The following is a 19,190-nucleotide window of genomic DNA, read 5'->3' as shown; positions in this document are numbered from 1 at the left end:
CAAACCCTGTCAATAACAAGGAAAACAGTACTAAATAAATCTCTTAGAACCTCCAAAGAAACAATTTCAGTTGATTTACGTTAATCCTGAGGGGAAGATCATATGCTGGGCGTTTGTGTAACATTTTGAGCTGCATTGTGTTTGTCTTAAATTGAAAATGTATGTATTGCTTTTGGATTGCAGTTTCAATAGAAATGAAAGAATTTCAGTCTGGATCACACTGACATCCTGCTAATTCGTATCCTCTTTTTAGCAAGGGCCAGAGGAAGCATTAAGCATGTTCTTCTGTCAGCAAAAGATATTGACTCTTACCTCTAGGTAAAAAGACACTTTGTTTCTAATATATGTTCTTTCCATTAGGATTGACTCATACTTGAAGTTTGAGACTTAGTAACCCAACATTATTACTGTCACTAATGGAATCATATGGGATATTCTACATATAAATAAACGCTCAGCTGTTGCTTGCATTTTTTAATCTTCATCTCAGTGACCTCTTTAATCATTTTCCTGCCTTAAGAAGTTTGTCCTATTACAAGGTTTGAAATTCTCCTTTTCAATTTCTTTACTTTTAAGGCACAGGATAGGGGAAAAATGGGAAAATTAACTTACCTGTCCTAATTTGTATATTTCCACCATGTTATATTATTTGACTTTTTAAGGAAAGAAGGTAAATGCAGTCATCGTGTCAAACCATCCTCTTTTCTCCAGTAACACTCTCAATCAAAGATGTGTTAGAGCCATGAAAGACAATTCTTTTCCAACAGGTTCTTTGGAAACTTGCGGCTACATAGATGAGAGGGACATTGAAGGTCCTTTAAGGCAGAACTGCAAAATAAGCTGATATCAAAGACTTTCTACCAGCTAGTAGCTTTATATGTGCCTCAATGGCAAGTGTAGGAGAAAAATGGAAACAGACTAAAGGTTGTAGACAACTACTAGAGACAAATCCGTGACAAGCAGTCTTCATTGGTTCTGGTTCTTGTGGAATACTTTCTCTTAGTCACTTCAGATAATAAACGATTGTTTGGTTCAAAGGTGGAAGCAAACGGCTAGCGATCCTTTTCACCAGTTATCTCTGAAACCTGTCATTCTAGAATATCACCATAAAGAAGGGGTGACCTGTAATGCAAACACTCCTTCAAAGGGAGCAGTACTATTAATTTATATAAAGGCACTAGAAAAGCTAATTTTATTTTTGACCTATTCTTTATGCATTTTAATGTCACATTCTTTTGGTTTGCAGCTGCATACTGAATAGACATTTTCAATACCTTCACTGAGGTCCAGAACCCTTTTCTGAGTTAACACATCTAGTTGGGAACCTTACGAAGTATTTAAAGATGTAGTGGAAAAGTGTCTGATTCACAGATGCCTCATGGATCTGTTGGGGAGGGGAGAGCTTCAAGAACTACTTGTTAAGTTTAAGAATGATTTTATGTAATAGACTTCAACGATTGTTTTGCAGAGTTAGGTATCTTCGTTGATATCTTTACAAATGGAGGAAACTAAGAAGTAAAATAGTTAGTTCAAGGTCATCCAAGAGGCTAGTGGCAGAGCTAAATTAAAACCTAGGCAGCTTGCTTAACCTTCTCTTTTAATTCTCTTTTCCTAGCTACTGGTCTCCTTTCCTAGCTACAAGAACTATACTTCATTAAGTGTGCAAAATTTTCAGCTAGATAAATTTATTTTAAAATGTATTTAATTTCCTCAGAAAATAACCATTTTGTTCTGTATACAAAGTGTACTGAATATTCAGTGCTGAACAAGCAATTGATTAGAGGCCGTACATCAGTGGCAAGGTGCCAAAATGCTGTGTATATAGATTATTATCTTTATTAAAAGCTTATGTGTAATATTTAGAAAGCTGTTTCAATATTGAAAACTAATTATTGCTTTGTCTGTCGTGCTTTAGAGCTTGAATATAAGACTCATTGGCAGGAGTGATGAAACTATAAAAAGATTCAAGAGGAAAAATTTTGTTCTTGTATTTTTAAGTACAAATCTTGTTATAAGTATCAGTTTCTTTTTTTCCCTGAGAATTATGCATTTCTTGTAATGTTTACTGCCTTAGTAGTTAATCACCTTGTGATAGGCCCGAGAGGTAGTTTCCAAATGGCTGGGACAGATGCTATATCAAGAGAAAACTTTCTGTTTTAAAATTACTGAGTCATTTATGAGCAAACATTGCTTATCATAAATGTTCTTAATATGAACAGTATTGTCATAGTGCAGAAAAATGCTGGTTTATAATGTAAAAATTAACTGAAGTGAGCAGAATGGGTTTCTTGGGTTTTTTTTCGGTGTTTATTAGAAGGTGGAAAACAGTTTCAATTAAAAATACGTGTGCAGTTGGTTTATGTAGAGGTAACTACCAAACACCTTGCATACTACAATGAAAATTCATTGCAGTTTTTCTGTCCAGTAGGGATGGTTCAATTGTGCATAACTAATTAGTATTTCCTAACTCCAGTTGAACTGGAATTCTGATTTGTCTTATTTGACAGTAATATGTTGGTTTAGTAACTGCAGTATTTATAGTATTCAGTATAGGTCTTTGGTTAGAGAGTTTTCTAGTTTTAGAGGGTGTCACTTAGATTTTAGTAACGCATAAATGAGGGCAACTGCTTTGCCAGAGCTCTCTCTGGTCCTCTGGGATGATGCTGTCTAGAAGGACAGTGTCCTTGCCAGCCTCCTGGCATTGCAAAGCACACTGCTACTAGTGTGAAGCGTAAAGCCACAATATAAAACCGGGAGGGAAACCCAGGGTGTGGGCAAACGGGGAACTTTTAGTGATTGCACAGAGAGAGGGGGACTGAAAGGATCCCTTGGCACTCACTCATTTAGGGGCTGAAGGTGAGAAGTTTTTGAAAGCAAGTCAAGGCAAGGGACAGCTGTGTTGCAGAGGTAAAAGGAGATGGAGTTTTAGAAACATCTAAGTTCTTAGGACTGACCAAGTGGCAAAGTGTAGATATATGCCTTCAGGCAATGAGTGTAAAGAAAAGGTAATCTTATCAATATATGTATTTTATATAGGAAGAAAAGACATAATAAGTTAGTTTTATTAATTTTAAATGCTAATTAAGAACTGCTGTGGGTTTTGCCTAATATTAATGGAAAAACAGCCTTGCCTTTGGCGTAACACTAATCTTTCAAAGAAGGCAACAGGTTCTTTAAAACCCCTGAAACTGACCAAGAGTGATAAAGATTTTATTTTGGTTTCTCTAGAATTTTTGCTTCATATAAAAACTTCACATTTTGAAATTATCTTTGTGAGAAGTTTCATCTGAATCTTACAAAAATTTGGATATGTTGCAGTCTAGTTTTGGTTATGGCCTTTGGACGGAGCTCCTGGTGCTCCAAAAAGGAGCTTGGCGACCAGATTTTAGATGAAGACAATATGTGCTTAGACAGCTTCTTACAACCAGGTCGTTACATCAGTACTGCTTCCCAGCATGCACTGCAGTTTTCAACTCCGCAGTAAGAGCACTGCATTTGTGCAATCAAAATAGCAACATAAAGATGAGATGCAGGCGTAAGCAGGGGCTGCTGTGAGCACAAGCAACGCATCTCTCTGCCAGCTGGGAGGATGCACTCTGGCACATAGGTGAAACAACGTGAGTTTCTGCAAAGCAAGGTAACATTTGTTCTGAACTCTGTCTCCTCATCAGCTGTGAGCAACTGAGTGTGTTTTTCTGAAGGGGGTGAAGTGTAGCTCGCTAAGCCATGTTACTTGTTCTTTGCCCATTTTTGTTAAGTCCACACTGGGCAAGAACATGAGAACAAGGACGTGCATCTGGACTAATTAAATATGTAACGTAATGTGTTAAGAAATCTGAATTTGTAGCGTACCACAATCTTGTGCAAATTGTATTTCACGTTGATTCGCTGAAATAGCTAGCTGATAGCCAGACGATGTGTGTGCTAATGTTTTAAGATGATCTAAGAAAAGATTGCAGAGTTTTTTTCTGTTTATCTACAGTTCTGTCATGTGTAATACTTGGCTATATTAGTATAAATAGCAAAACACATTACATGATAGAGATTGCCTTTTTGACCAGATACGTACACACACAAAAAAGCTTTTAGTGGAAAACACTTTGTTATCCAGATTCTGTGTATTGCTTTATCTAAGCAAGCTTTTACATGCTTTAATGTTTTTTTGGGCAACTTAGTGTATATGAGATGCTGACTGCAATTTGGGCAAACTCTTCTCTGGTGTCATCCCCCACCCCACCCCTATCCCCTGAATATGAGTGACTCTTTTTTTTTTTTTTTCTCCTTTATCTCTGAAGAGACCACAGAAACTTCTCTGAAGCTTAGTGAAACCTATAGCAACATGTTTAGTTGATAGGTAATATTAAAAGAAAAAAAGTGTTTGCCGATGTTTTCTTCTGAAGTTTGGCTTAATGGAAAGGAAATGGAGAAATTGGCAGGGAAATAATTAATGAATTTTAAATAGGTATATTTCAAAGTAAGAAGGCTGAAGCGAGAGATAAAGGGAATAACAAATTGCTTTGTAGACTTTAGACACCGTGAAATAAGAAATTCTACTTACAATCTATTCAGAATTTTATAATTATTTACCAGGAGCAAATTGTAATCTGTTCAAATAGGAACAGTATGAAACAAAAGGTTATTAAATACTATATTATTAGACTTCTTATTGTTGATCTTGAAAAAGTGTGTCTAGAGGACTTACTGTATTTGGAGCTGTGTATGTTTTAAATGGATGTTATTTGCCATTCTGTAAACACTATGGGACACTGCAAGACTGTACACATTTTTGTTGAAACCATGTTTCTCCAAAAGATTGATGCTAAATATTCTCACAGTATCAATGTATTCTTAAAATAGTGACTTCACTGTAAGCATTTTTAGTACCTAGTCCTTAATAGTACCACGTGATAGTCACCCACAGAAGTACTCGTACGCAATATCACATAATTTTATCACCTTTAGCTCTTCAGCCAGCCTGCCCATTGTGAATGCTCTAAACTGCACAAATCTGCTATTAATATAATTGAAATGGACTCATGATTTGGATTTTTATACGTTTGTGGATATACACTGCGATCTGCATTACAAACGATGATAAGACTGTAGTGAAAATATGTGTTTGAGTATAAACTTGTGTCTGAAGAAGAGCACAACAAACACAGTAAGTCAGCTTTGGATGTAGGACCACTACGGAAGGTTTCTGGACCTTGTTGGATGAATGCAGCAGCAAAGAGTAATTACAAGTAGGCGGAAAAGTTGCAAAGAATGGAAAAGAGTAAATTGGCAAAGGTGGCTATGTTGTAGATGACAAAAAGTGAAGAAATAAATGATGAAGTAAATGTTACCTGGAATAATGATAGTGCTTCCAAAGATGAAGCTACTTACCTCATGGAGTGAAAAATATTTGTAATGAGGTGATAAGACTTCACAGGCACCATGGGTGGGAGGACAGTGTCATACCTTGGTGTAGAATGCAAAATGCTTGCTTGATTGCACTGCTGCTTTTGCTAATTAAACAGCTTTGTGCTGAGTCAAACTTAACTTCTCAGAGGAAAGCTAGTGTGCTTTTAGACAGCCAGCTGGAGGAAAGTAATGATGGGTATTCATAGTACTGTGACTAGTTTAACCTTTTGCAATAAGTGGAGAGACTTTGTCAGATTTACAATACCTGCTTTCACCACAAGTGTGTCCCTACCTGGCAGAAACAAATATTAACGAACTTTTGTGACAAACACACTGATTTGTAACAAAAAGTTGGTGCCTAAGATCAAATGCTTGTTTATGTATTTGCAAGCAAAAGTGATAGAAATGTTTCATTCAGAAGACACTGAATCTTAAATCTGCAGAGGCTGTTTCTAGTTTGCCTACGGACCTGTGGTGCCTAAAGCAGAGCAGGGGCGGCCCTCCGCTGTAGCTGTGGCTGGGTGGTTTTTGCTTCAGCTGTGTCAGGCAATAGTGTGGGATGTGTAGGGCTTGTGCTGTGATCGTGGCTGCCCAGCAGCAAGCAAGCTGGCAGGGTGGCGTAGCTGATCAGGGCTGCCAGAGAATACCTGCTTACTCTACTACTGTTTGAATTATAAGTGTTGGTGGGATTCATTTAATTAATGGAGTGGTCCAGTAGGCACTGCTGAAGAACACAGAACTTCTGGTTTTGAGAAACCTTTCTATTTTTTTTGGCACGCTTCCTCTATATCTCTGATTGAAGTAAGCAGATGTCACATGAGATGTCACAGTGTTGTTGCTTAAGTGTAGCTGGGAAGGAGTGTGAACAACGATCTCTTCATTATTTTCACCTCAACATCTGTGTTTGCTTGGTCTCAGCCCATATCTTGGAAGTTACTGTGACCTCCTCACACAAGAGGTAGGGGCAGGAGAATAGAAGTTCTTTCCTCCCTCTGTGCAAATTAGGGACTTAGTCCCAGCTTGTGCAGATAGAGGCATAAAAGTACTTTCTCTATTTTTGTTTAAAAAAACCCCAGACAAACAACTGAGGGGGCTTGGTGTCTGATAGTGTGATCGACTCTTTTTTGTGCCCCCCCCCCGCAAGGATGTAGGGAGAACAAAACCATCCCATGCCCCTGTAATCAGCCCGTCAGGTGCTAGAAGTTGTTACAAAAAACCATTAAATGCACTATATTTTAGCTTTTTGTAATGGCTGTTCCATGTTGGCCCTTGCTTGATTTACCATTTGATCTGTATAGTCTTATATCCCAATTGGCTATTGGTGTTTGTAATTATTGTATACACTGATTGCTAGTAGGAGTTTTTAAAAATTTTAATTTTTTTTTAAATACATGTATTTCTTTGAATTTTTATCAGGTGTTTAAAATAATTAAAAACATGATCAGAGCCTCAGATAAAATCTTTTAAATATCTTAATTCTGTTCTAAAGCACCTGCATGAAATGATTTGATACAAACTAATAGATTCTTTTAATTTAATGCATTTTTCCTATTTACAGATTATACCATTTTAAAAATATTTTATAAATGTATTGCAGAGAAATAGATTAAACAAAAATTATATAGACTTTTAAGAAAAATATTCCATGTCCTAAAACCTAATTTTTTAAAATCTCACCTTTACATAAATAAATTGAGTGCATAAGCATTAGGGAATCTCACAATGGACCGATAAAAATCTAGAAATTTTTCTCTAGGTGTAATATATGCAGTTGCCTCGTGAATATTTAAACCTGTAATAGGAAGTTGTTTTCACCACTCAAGAAAAGTTATAAAACTCATTAAGAAATATAGTAATAAAAGAATGTGTAGTGCATTTTTGAAAAATGAATTGACACGTTTTGAACAGCATCAGAACAAGGACACAGCACAGGCTGACAGGGGTCTTGGTTTTATTTTGTTAGGCGCGGCAGTATTACGTTCTCTGGAGTTAGCTTGTGCTTTGTTACCAGAGTTTGGCACCCTCTGACAGGCTACTGATGCATCTTTATTGCATACTGATGCATCTTTATACCTTCAGGCTTCCCCATTTCTGATATAAGCTAATTTGTCTCATCTCATACGTGGCACGTGTTTCTTTGTTAAATAGGTATTTGAATAGGGGAGTATGTTTTTATGTAATTTCAAATCGAATATAAACAGTCAGAAAGCAAAACATCAGCAGTGTGTGCTGCTTATTGGAAAGCTCTTGCAGATAATTAGTTTGGTGGGTGTTGAGACGATGAGTGTGAAGATGAAAAGAAAGCTTGTGGTGCAGCTAGTAATAAAACCGAAATTATATGTGTGTGTGGATGTGTCCCTGTCTTTAGGAATCTAAAGTATCTGCATTTCAGTAACTTTCTGAGTAGGTATTTCAGGACTGAGTGCAAGTTTAGATACTCTTTCCATGCATCTCTGAAAAGGAAGTGGTTCTCTCATGCAAGAAGTGCCTTTGTCTCTTCATTTTGACCTTGCAAATCTAATACTGTTTATGAAACACTGACTTTTTTTTTTTTTCTTTCTGAATTGCCTAGTTTGTAGGGGCTGAAATCTGCTGAGCTACACTTACCAGTTTCTATTAGTAGTTGTGGCAGACCCCAGGATCCCTTGTTGTGATAATATTGACTTCTCAAAGGAGAAACCAGGGGTGAGTGTGTGAGCATATGTGAGGGATAGAAACAAGCCTGGGAAAGAAAAGCAGAAGTGAAAATGTCTCCTATTTTAGTTTTATGCTTTAAAGTGAATTCCAAAAGAGAAAAAATTGGTGCTGATTCCTAGCTTAAAAACAAGGTAGCAACATGACCTTGTTGTTGTATTTGTGTACATATCTCTGCACCTAACTTCCGTTTTGTTCTGTTTAACCTTTTCTTTTTTATTACTTATGATTTCTTCCTAATAAAAGCTGATTATAATTCTACTGGAACAACACAGATTTAGTAGATTAAACTCCAGTATGAGATCAGTCGCAGTCTTATAGTCTCACATTTTGTTTAAAGAAACTGGGATGGTTCCAAAGAGGAAGATTCAGTGCTATTTCACTACCTCTTAGTTTGCTTCAATGATTTATTTTGCTTTGAAGATAGTTTCCAACGAAAGCTTTCTTTGTATATGCACATTTTATCATGGTTCATTATTAAGAAAGCTTTAAAAAATTTCAAAGGCTTCTTTCCTTTGTAGGACCAAAAAATGGTTAATATTAGACAAGCCATCATCTCAGATTTGGGATTCTGGAAGGGCAATAAAAAGGTTTTATCATAAAACATGCTAAATAAGTCCAATTCCACCGAGTGGAATGTAATGTGCTGTGACTATAGAACTTGTTTACTTAGTAGTTGTTGTCTTAGCCATCTGCTGTTTGAGGTAAATAAAAACTCACAGGAATATTTTTAATTAGAAAAAATTACTTCTTTTATGAGGCCTTTGTCTTTGAAGCAATAACCAAAATTAATTTTCCTCAGTCTTATATAATTATTGCATACAATATATATTAATAAATGACAACAGAGTTTATAGTAACACTTTTAAAATTTTAGAATACAATAGTATTTTAGGTATTTGGGATGATGTTTAAATAGGCAGGCATTACAGTTAAAACAACAACAAAAAAGTTGCTTTAGGAGTAGTGTACTAGCATTATGGAGAGTATATTTGTGTGTCTCTGTGTATATATATGTATGTATAATTTTTTAAAAGAAGAATCTGTAGCAATTTTCACTGATGGATGTTGTCCAGATAGATAATACTTCTGTGCTTGTAATTTTCTTGCTCTGGTGCTGTTGATTTGCACTGGAATAAAAGGAGGCTCTGTCATTGTGCCGCTGGAAGGCCACTCAGCTATTTTAAAGACTGGTCACATGGAGAATCTCTTGTATGGGTTGTCATGATAGAAGACATGGGATTTAGAGATTCAGTATTTTGTATGAGGTTGTACTCTACCTAAATTCTTTTAGTTGGACCCATGTTCTAGAATTTTTTTGCTGATTCATTTTCTTACTAAGCAAGAAACGTCTGGTATGAACCCAGCAGCAATTCAACATACAAAAGGGTAAGATTAATTTTCTTGGTGTTAGTAATACTTTAAAGGAGTCAAAAGAGACGCTAATATAATTATGGTGTATTAAGGTTAATGTTATTTCTATTAAAATAAATTCCACTGGATCGGTCTTTGTTCATGAAATGTGTGGGAAGAAGCAGACTGCAGGTCTGTTCTTTTCAGGTTGGTGAGGATCTCACGGCAGTCCTTTTCAATTTAAGACTTGCAGTGGTTGTCTAGGCTTTTGTTTGCTAGAAGCCCTTTCCAAAAAGTTAGGCAGCTGATGAAGTTTTTGGGTTGTTTGTTCTTTTTTCTATTACGTTTTTTTGTTTGTTTGTTGGTTGGTTTTTGGCTGTTTTTTTTTCCCTGAATAAGGTGGCCCATTTTACGTATGCATTTGAGATCCCCAAATCCTTGGCTGTTAGCTGGTGTATTGATCACATATCAGGTCCCAAGTAGCCTTCAGAGTAAAATGCTCCTTCAGAGTAAAATAAGATGTTATGGTGTGATTGCTTTTCCAGGTGAGTTGTCCAAGGCCCTTGGTGATAATGTCCATGTATAATCAAGAACAGTACTTTGGAAGGCTCTTGATGTAGAAATCCAGGCTGCGTGTGATTTTTCACTTGTAACAATGGTAATTAAATCTGTATTTTCTGTTTTCCTGTGCTTGAGGTAGCTTGTTATTGGGCTAATGTAGGATTTTCATGAGCATTTGTTAGTCATTTCTTATTTGGGTGATTTAGAACAGTGCATTTATGATACTTTCTGTGGAACAGAATTCCAGTATTGTTTTCAGCCTTTGAAAAAACATATGGCAAACTACTGTCAGTCAAGATGGTACGAAGACTTCATGTATATAACTGCTTAACAAACACTAGTATAAGATTTAAAGCACAAGTTATTTCACATAACTGCTCATTTCCAGTTTATGAACTTTCAAATGAGTGTTTGAAATGAAGCAAACCTAGTTGATATTGACAAAACATTTATTTTTGAGAGGCAAACAGTAATTCTAATAGAGAGAGCCATAACTTTTCCAATATGTGATCAGGTTTATTTGTACCTAGAGCTCCTACCTAAGGCAATGATGTTTATAAATGTTAAATAATTTTTTAAAACTACTTTTACTGGCCTTTTTTCAATTATTTGATGAAGTATTCAAAGAATTTGAAGAATTTCAACTTTAGTGTGTTTGTCAGTGCTAGGATTTTTGCTCAGAACAGCTGAGATATTCTTCTAACATCATATCTTACATCATCTGCAATATCCAGTTGTAACCACAAGATTATTGTTTATATAATAGTGTATTTATGTCCATGCATATGAAGTTATACAGTGATAGATGAGTGATCTTATTGCTGATTGTACAAAGTGTAGAGCCACATCTCAGAAAGTGACGCTGTCACCTTGTTTGGCAGTCTGCCTAGATGCTGAATTGAGGACCAATAGTTCAACCACAGTAAGTGGTACCCAAGATCTCTGCACTGGACTATTTTGCTCACAGGTTTGTCATGGCACTTTTGCAAGTACTGAAGTTGCCCAAAAAGAGAGAAGACAAAAGAATAATAAAGTTTCCATATATGATTTTTTCTTACTATCAGAACAAGTAACCCTCAACTTTTCATGCTGCGTCATTGAAATGATACAGTTGTCTTTTAAAATCTGTAGCGTGGGCACGTAATGAGTTAGATATTGTTATCATCCTATTATAATAACTATTAGTTTTAGAATATATGATAGTGAAAGTTATTTTAAAAAAAATAATAGAAGCAAAAAGGAAACTAAGTAAACAAGAGAGAATCCTTAAAAAGTCACTATGCTTACCATATGCTGAAATGTGTACCGTGCAGAATTTTTGATTGACTAATTGGAGTCTTTAAAACTTTCTGTTTTGACAAATTATTACAAGAATAGAAAGTATACTTTTGTATTTCTTTAAGTAGTCTGTATTTTAGAACACTGTTTTGATAGATGATTTAGAAATTTTTTACATCTAGACACCCAACTCCTCAAGATGAGAAGAGAATATTTTCAGTTTGGGGACTTTAGCAAATAAAATTCATGGTGGAAAATGGGATTATGTGTAATATATAAATCAAAGTAAATTATATTAATCAGCACAAGCAGCTTGTTATAACGCATGGTTGATCAAAGCCAACATCTCTGCTACATGTGTGTTTGAGTAGTGTATTGTAACTGATAACCTAGCTAGCATAGAAAACGAATTTCATTTTGTGGACCAAGAAGGAGAGGGCTTAATATGCATGTGTGTAAAGGTATGAACATATGTATGTCTCTCTTTGCAGTGAGCCAGGGAAATTTTCCTGAAAGAGCTGTCCAAGGCATAAAACTATTCTGCATAACGAGGACAAATTCTGAAACGTTGCCTGAAAACTCAGGGTAAAAACCCATGACTGTAAGGCTAGTAGCATTTCTTTAAGTATGTAAATGGAAAGTAAATTGATTAGAAACAGCTTTGATCAGATAGTTAATATTATAAATATGCAATCATCTTTCATACACTTTAAAAAAAAAAATCATCTTTTTAGATGCCCCTATACAGGGCCTGCCTGTGTAGGTCCTTTTATTCTATTCAAATGGATAAGCTTTATTTCTGTTCAAACTCCAATTAAACTGCGATAAATTGTTGCACAGTTACTGTCTTTTACAATTCTCTTTGTCAGCTGTCTCCACTAATATTCTGAATACATTTTGAGGTCAGTTAGCTTAACTCTGTTAAAAAAACCTGGCAAACTTTTAGAACTATTTAAAGTTGAAATTTTTATTTAATAACAATGTCAGAACTTGCTTTTGTTTGTATCAAGCATTACTGAAATCGTTTGGAAGAGGTGAAGAGGAAGAATCTGTGGTTTCCGCAACATTGTCTTTTTTTATTAACCACTTCTTATTTGACCTTTATGTTGAAACCAAAGCTGAACATTTAGCATGAAACTACTGCAATGAAAGATATAAAATAGTAATTAGTCATGTACTGTCACAATACCTGTGTTTATTTACTCTATTTGTCCACATGAGCAGTTAAGTATCTGCATGTGCTAGCAATGATGTTTTGGAGAAATAATGTGGTGTGGTTAGTTATGAAATTTTTAGTAGCTGCTACTTTTTAAAAGAGCTATTTCAAACTGCTTTTTAGGGATTAGTTGATTTTTCTCAGAAGTTTATTCCTGGCTTTAATTTGTCATCTTTTATTTCAAGTTGGAAAAATTTATGACATGCTGGTCATAAATGTCTAGCATTTACTAAGGTAAATGCCCCTAAAGAAAAAAAAAGTTCTGAAGCTCTTTCAAGCAAATAAAAATACTTAGTAGACAAAGTTTACCAAAGTTAATGGAGTGTTGCTGCAGATTCAGTGTAGCTCTGTGGCTGGGAAGAGCTCCATTGAGATGATCACTCTAACATTTGTTACAGTTTCAGTTCCTACAAGCCATTAGGAATCAACTGTAGTGCCTGTTACCTTTCAAAACAATACACATAAGGATGTGAAAGTCAGAGACCATTGGGATTTTTCAGTTAGGAAATTCTTTTCCTGCTCACCTTCCTTTTTTTCTAGAGTCCTTGTATGGAAAAGTTGGAAGTGAATGGAAAATTTAGTGTAGACTTTTACATCAATAATTCATCACAGAATGAAGAGTTACATAATTCTTAGTGTACATTTAAAATGATTGCCAACAAATAAAATACTTGCTGTTTATTCAAACACATTTTCCCAGCAGTACCTTTCTGACTTCTAAATAGAGTATCCATGTAGCTAATGCAGGTATTGTTTTAAAAAAATTTTCAGGTCCCCTCTCCAGTATTCTGGTGGGATAAATATGTGTTTGACTTATGCCTTTTTCACTCTGAGAAATTGTATGTCACTGTTTATAGTAGAAGCACTTGTTTGGAAAAAAATATATACATCAAATGATTGCGACTTGCAATTTGTTTGTTACTCAGCCATTGATAGATTGCTATTGGAATAATGGGGATTCTATTTTTTTATTTCTGTAGTCTTCCAAGAGTTTATTATAAGTTGCGTTATAAATACAAAAACACAAGCTGTTTGCTCTGCTCACTTTGCTCTGTCAATTCATTCTGATATGTAGATTTGTAGCAGAGCAAAGTTTTCCCTAATACACGTTTCTTGAGGGTTTGTTCTGGCTTTCCCTTCCTCATCCCTTCCCCTCTTCCAGTCTCACACAGAGTGTTTTTTTTTCCTCGGTCATTCAGCTCTTGGTGATTGGAAGGACTCAGCTTGTTGTAAAGGGCATGTAACTAATTTCCTTCATGAACTATGATAAATTGTCCTTTGTCAAGCTGTAATAATGGATTTAAAAATTCTCATGACTGGCTATTGATATATTTGCTCAATGCATCATTGGTATGTTGAAATAGATTCTGTATCTGAATAGATTATTTTTTTGCCATATATTTAGCTATGGTATTGCTTGCATTTAGGTTGTCACACTTCAAAGTTCTCTCCTTGTGCTTTTACTGTCTGTATGAAATTAGCTTTTCATCTTTACCAAAATTTATCCAAGAAAGTTAAAAGTACTAGCACTATTTCATTAGAATATTTATTCATAAGAATCTATTATTAACTCACATTCGTGTTCCCCTTTATCCCAATATCTACTCCCTCCTTAAAGCCAAAATAACTTGCCAGATTTCCTATGATCTTCTTAGTGTTTAAAAAGAATACAATTAAGGAAATATGTCAATGGTACTTAAATCTAGATATTGGTTCACATATAGTACTAACGAGCATCTTGTAGTTTCAGTAGTAAAGCAGACTTTGGTAGTAATTTGGTCATAGTTTGTTCCCCGTAATAGAAATAAATTACTGTAATATCTAACATTCTAAACTGTTACCTAGTGACTTGCAAGTACAATTGGAAGAATATTGAAACCATGTTTTCATAGGAGTGTTTGAAATTTGCATCAGCTTCTTCCGAGTTTTCATGCCCTTTTGTTTTGCATGTTTTTAGCAGTTCAGCTTTTGAGAAGACAGATTGAGCAAGTACTAAATTTTTAAAGTATATTGCAGGATAGTCGTGAAGAAGGAATGTACATTAGTAATCTCAAATTTTTCATCTGACTTCTGATTGTGATTAAGGACAGAATCATATGCAAGGAGTATGCTCATAAGCAGCTTATTATGTTTTGCAATTAAGACCAAGAATTACGAGAGAGAAGCAAAACCTGATGGCAGACTGGAGAATGTAGTGGACAGCTTATTCACCTTTTAAAAAATGGCGGGCTTTTCTGAACCAGTTGTTACTGGGTTTTGCTTGATTCGTAGGGCACAGTGTTAGAAATTACAGAAGAATTCAGGAGCAGCATGAAATTGTGAGTTGGACCGCTTTCAGTTAAGACTTCAGTTCTGCAAGGATGAGCAGAGTGGACACAGATGGAAATTATGGCTGTCGGTCAGGTATTGACCGAGGAAATTACTTAGAAACACCGCAACTTCATATTTGTAATAAATACAGGAATTGCGGGTAAACCCATATTTTCCTGCTTTTTTGTGTGTTTTGTTTTGGTTTTGGTTTGGTTTGGTTTTTTTTTTAGTTTTCTTACAAGTCAGGAATGCTCTTGGTGGTGAGATGCAGGGAACTCCCTGAAATTTCAGAATTTGTAAAATTTAGCAATAAAGAATTATCCTGTGAGTGAGAAATTCCATCAAACGAAGCATATGGACTTAAATCCTAGTCAGAGATACCTGCAAAATTGAGCCACGTTTCCCTGAGATGCGCATACAGAGGCAATAATACAGTTCAAGTAAACATGTATGCTAGTTCAGCTAACTTGAGTAGAAGCCATAGAAAATTGGCAGGACTGGAAATTAGCAACTGCAGCGCAGGGCACAGTTGAGGTGTTGCAAACGTGTGCTGAGTCCTGCCCAGACAGCTAAAAGCCAGTGTATGCACACTTCCCTGTGCTGTGATGGCATTTAATTGCTGCTCATCTGTTCTGTGGCTATATCTTTTTGTACTAGCGTACCACAGAGCATGCATAATAGCTTCGTTTGAAGGAAGGAGGACTGGTAACTTTCAGTAATAGTAATAAAATAAAATAAAAAAATAAGCTATTGTAAAACAGGGTAATACTGGGAAATGTAGGAAAATGAAGAATTTGTAATCTAAAGTAAGTTAAAAATTCCGAATTACATTCTGTTTATTCCAAGTTCGAGGTATGCATGTTTTATATTCCGTTAAGAACATAGTAAAAATACAATAACTAGTCTTTTTTAAATGCTTCTTTAACTTCCTGTATATGCACTAAGGTTGACTTTTAGTAGCTTATTTTTGGAAGATTATGTATTTGTGGAGTATAGTTACAATGTACAAAGCAGTGGAATTTAAAATAAACAAAAAGAACAGTTTCTACATTGAATGATTATTTACCCTTATTTCTTTGCTGTTTTTAACACACTTCTAGAACGAGTAGCAAAACACATTTATCCCTACAGGAGTCTAGCAAACTTAGAATTAAATATGTAAACACTAACATAGAATTTTCAGATAAGTAATTATAATGAGGCTTCAGTCTTTCATTCCATATGTTAACCGTCTTGATCTTTGGGTAGCAAAGAGTATGTTTTTTTCATTTGACTTTTAAAAAAGAATTTTGGGTTTGCTTTTTTAAATGATGATAATGATGTAATTCCTGCAATTCCAAACCTTGTCTTTGGATGTTTGTGGGTTTTTTCACTTTCCCTATCATTTGAAGGGTGTGGCAGGGAAGGTGGCATTGCCCTGACAGTTGGTGGACAGCAAAGACTAAACTTCTTCCATCGTAGCAAACTTGCTACATTTATAAAGTAGAGGCTTCTGTTGCAAGCAATTATATCATTAAAAGTTCAGAATTTGGATCTGCCTTCTGAATTTCCAGGGCTGGTAAAGATTTTGTGATTAATATGCATATTTGTACTATGTCCAAAAAGCAGCTCGAGTTCAAGGCAAATACTTTGTATTTTAAATAAATATAATTGTTTGTATGAAACTAATGGACCTGGAAGTTTCCATAAATTTTTTTATGAAAATGTATTTTGTTTCATTCTTGGATTTCAGCAAAAGTCTTAGAAGAGATACTGGGGGAAAAGGGGAGGGTAGCATTAACCATTCAAATAGGAATAAGGATGTGTTTATATAAATTCCTAAATTAGAGGTGCTGGAAATTCAATCCTCTGAAAACGAAAACTTAATCATCACAGAAATGTATCTGAGCTTAGAGAAAATCCCTCTTCTGGGTGGAAGTCAGCACCGTGACTCAGCTGCTGCTCTTTTCTGATAAAGCGTACGTGGGTGGTTACGCTGCAGTTATCTCTGTAGCCTTCCCTTCTGTTAGTGCCTACAGACATTTTTCTTCCACCCACGCATGTTCTCTGGTTCCATACAGCAGATTAATAGTTCCTCTTTGACACTAGGAAGATGTATATAGGAGAGTCTTTTCTCCATGTGTACAAGAGATGTAAGTTTATTGTTTTAAAGAAAGCGCATCTGTAGAGTAAAGCAGGTTTAATCAGAAAGGTGGAAAAGTGTATGTTTAAAACAGTTAAATCTTTAATACAAACACTGGGACATCTCTATCCTCTGTAAACACTAGGAATGGATCATATTTCAGGGTGAAGTGTACCTGTATTTTTCTGCAGGGATGTTTTCTTATTCAGAAGAAATCAGTAGATTAAAAATTAAACTTATTTTTTCATGCTAAATATCTTGCAATATCTTAAAAGCTATCAGATGTTTTAATTGAAACTATTTTTCTTTAAAAAGCAAAAGGTCATGGATAACTGTCCGAAACTTCAGGTCAAAAGTGGAGAATTGAGAAAAATCTGGATTGCTTGTGGTTTTGGGAAGGCATAGCGGATGTTACATGCTGTCCAGGCTCTGCATTGCTGTGTCATTCTAAATGAAATTAGGAAAAAATGTGTATTACTTGTATTTCATAGTATGGCAGCTGTTAGTTCTTGTTGAATTGTTTTTTGGTTTTCTGTTCTAATGTTTGGGTTTGTTTTTTTTTTTTTAAAGTTCAGAACTAGATTATATGACAGTCTATATATAGATAGAATGACAAAAATTGAAATTATTTACTAACTTGTGTGACACTGTTTGGAAATAATTGAGGATGTGCGTTTGGGTGCTCACTGTCATCCATTCAGTTTTCCGGGGGATCTATTGCCATGGTACACGTATTACAACTTTACCGTGAGTCTAACCTTGAAAACCTTGTGGTTTTTCTAATCAGCATTAGCATTTTATTGGGTAGAACTGACCATGCAGAAGCCAAATGCCTAAGTCACATGTCACTGACCAAGTATTTTAGCCAAGTTCAAGACAAACTCTGGAAAAATGATGTACAGCTGAAGTCCCAATTTTCTGCTTTATATCCATTCGGTATGTCAGATAGCTGTTGATCAGCTTTTCTTAATGCTCCTGTTTGAAGTTGAATCCACACTGAGCAGATTAAACTGAGACTACCTTTTTTGATTTACAGGTTGTCTAGTACCTGATGGGTTGTTACTTTTATGAAAATTCCCCTCCTCACTACATTCACTGGACATATTTTTTAATTCTTAAAGCTTTGTTTCTTCATTGAATTCTTGTAAACTATGAGGGTAATTACAGTGGTTTGAAAATACCTTGGCGGTGTTGACATTTTAAACAATGTTTTGTAGAAATCGGGCATGCAGCAAAGATTATTTTCAAGATGATGCTAATCTAATAGGATTTCTATTTTTTTTTTTTTAAAAGTGTCAGTTGAGAAGATGTTTTGGGAAACTTAAAACGAGATCCTGAAAGACTTAGAGTATTACAGCTTTAGTTTGTTTTCTGTACAAGTGTTTAAATGTTATCTGACAGTTTATTCTCACTCTTTTTTCTTCCTTGGCAAAACAAACAGAAAATTTCCCATGCTTTATACCCTTTTCTAATTTAAGTAATCCATTGGATCTGAGATGATAGTAGAATTGCTCTATTTCCCCAGTCGATTGCTCTTAGGAAATGTTTTGGTACAGTAAGATGTTGAACTATGAAAGAATTGGCCAGGATATCTGTCAGCAACTTCAATTCCAGATAAATTTTCTCTGGGAAATTATTCAGGCAGGTTCTGCTGACTGGTAAGATGCTGCTTTTTATTTCTGGGTCCATTTTAGATAAACAAGTGGCAGCAGACAGGTAGTTCTAGTAAATGTTTTATTGCAACCAGAAAGAGTAGTATTTTAGATTTAGTTCTTGTCAGTAGCAGCAACAACATTAAAGTATGGGTTGCAGAGAGTAATTTTGGATTGAATGATTACAGATCTATTTAGTTTCGTTTCAGAAAGTCAGGCATTAAGAAATTCCTGGTTGTCCACTGATTGAAAATCCTGGAGACATGAACTTCCAGTCTACTTTAAATTCTTGTAGCATATCTTTTAGTTTTGCCCTTGTATTTTCTTTCAGTTTTCTTCAGATTTGGTAATTTTATAGATTTTTTTTTTTTAAAACTTTTGTAAATGGCATCCATGTTTTTATTTTGGCAAGATTATCTTGCTGAGTAAATGACATTTTCTGCTAATTTTTTCATAGAACTTTACGTTTCAAATGTGTATTTAAAGTTTCAGGATTTGGGTTTACTCTTTCCAAACTCTGCAATGAGAGATGTTTTGCATGATGTGCCATCCACTACACTGCACCTGGAAACAGTATTTCAAAGCTTATTCGTATATAATG

The 19,190-nt window shown here is 35.2% G+C and overlaps 1 protein-coding gene across 1 annotated transcript in view; it reads left to right on the top strand.

The window, feature by feature from the left end:
- Positions 1–3,331: 3,331 nt before the first annotated feature.
- SYN2 (synapsin II) overlaps positions 3,332–19,190 on the top strand; it is a 181,230-nt gene continuing 165,371 nt past the window's right edge. Inside the window, exon 1 of the mRNA XM_009889959.1 lies at positions 3,332–3,480. Coding sequence (XP_009888261.1) covers positions 3,332–3,480 — 149 coding nt within the window. The remainder of the gene's footprint in view (positions 3,481–19,190) is intronic.

The sequence above is a fragment of the Charadrius vociferus genome, unplaced genomic scaffold, assembly GCF_000708025.1.
Source record: "Charadrius vociferus isolate BGI_N301 unplaced genomic scaffold, ASM70802v2 scaffold67, whole genome shotgun sequence".
In the NCBI taxonomy this organism is placed as follows: domain Eukaryota; kingdom Metazoa; phylum Chordata; class Aves; order Charadriiformes; family Charadriidae; genus Charadrius; species Charadrius vociferus.
Note: the sequence above shows the minus strand (reverse complement) of the source record. Positions and strands in the feature narration are given on the sequence as shown.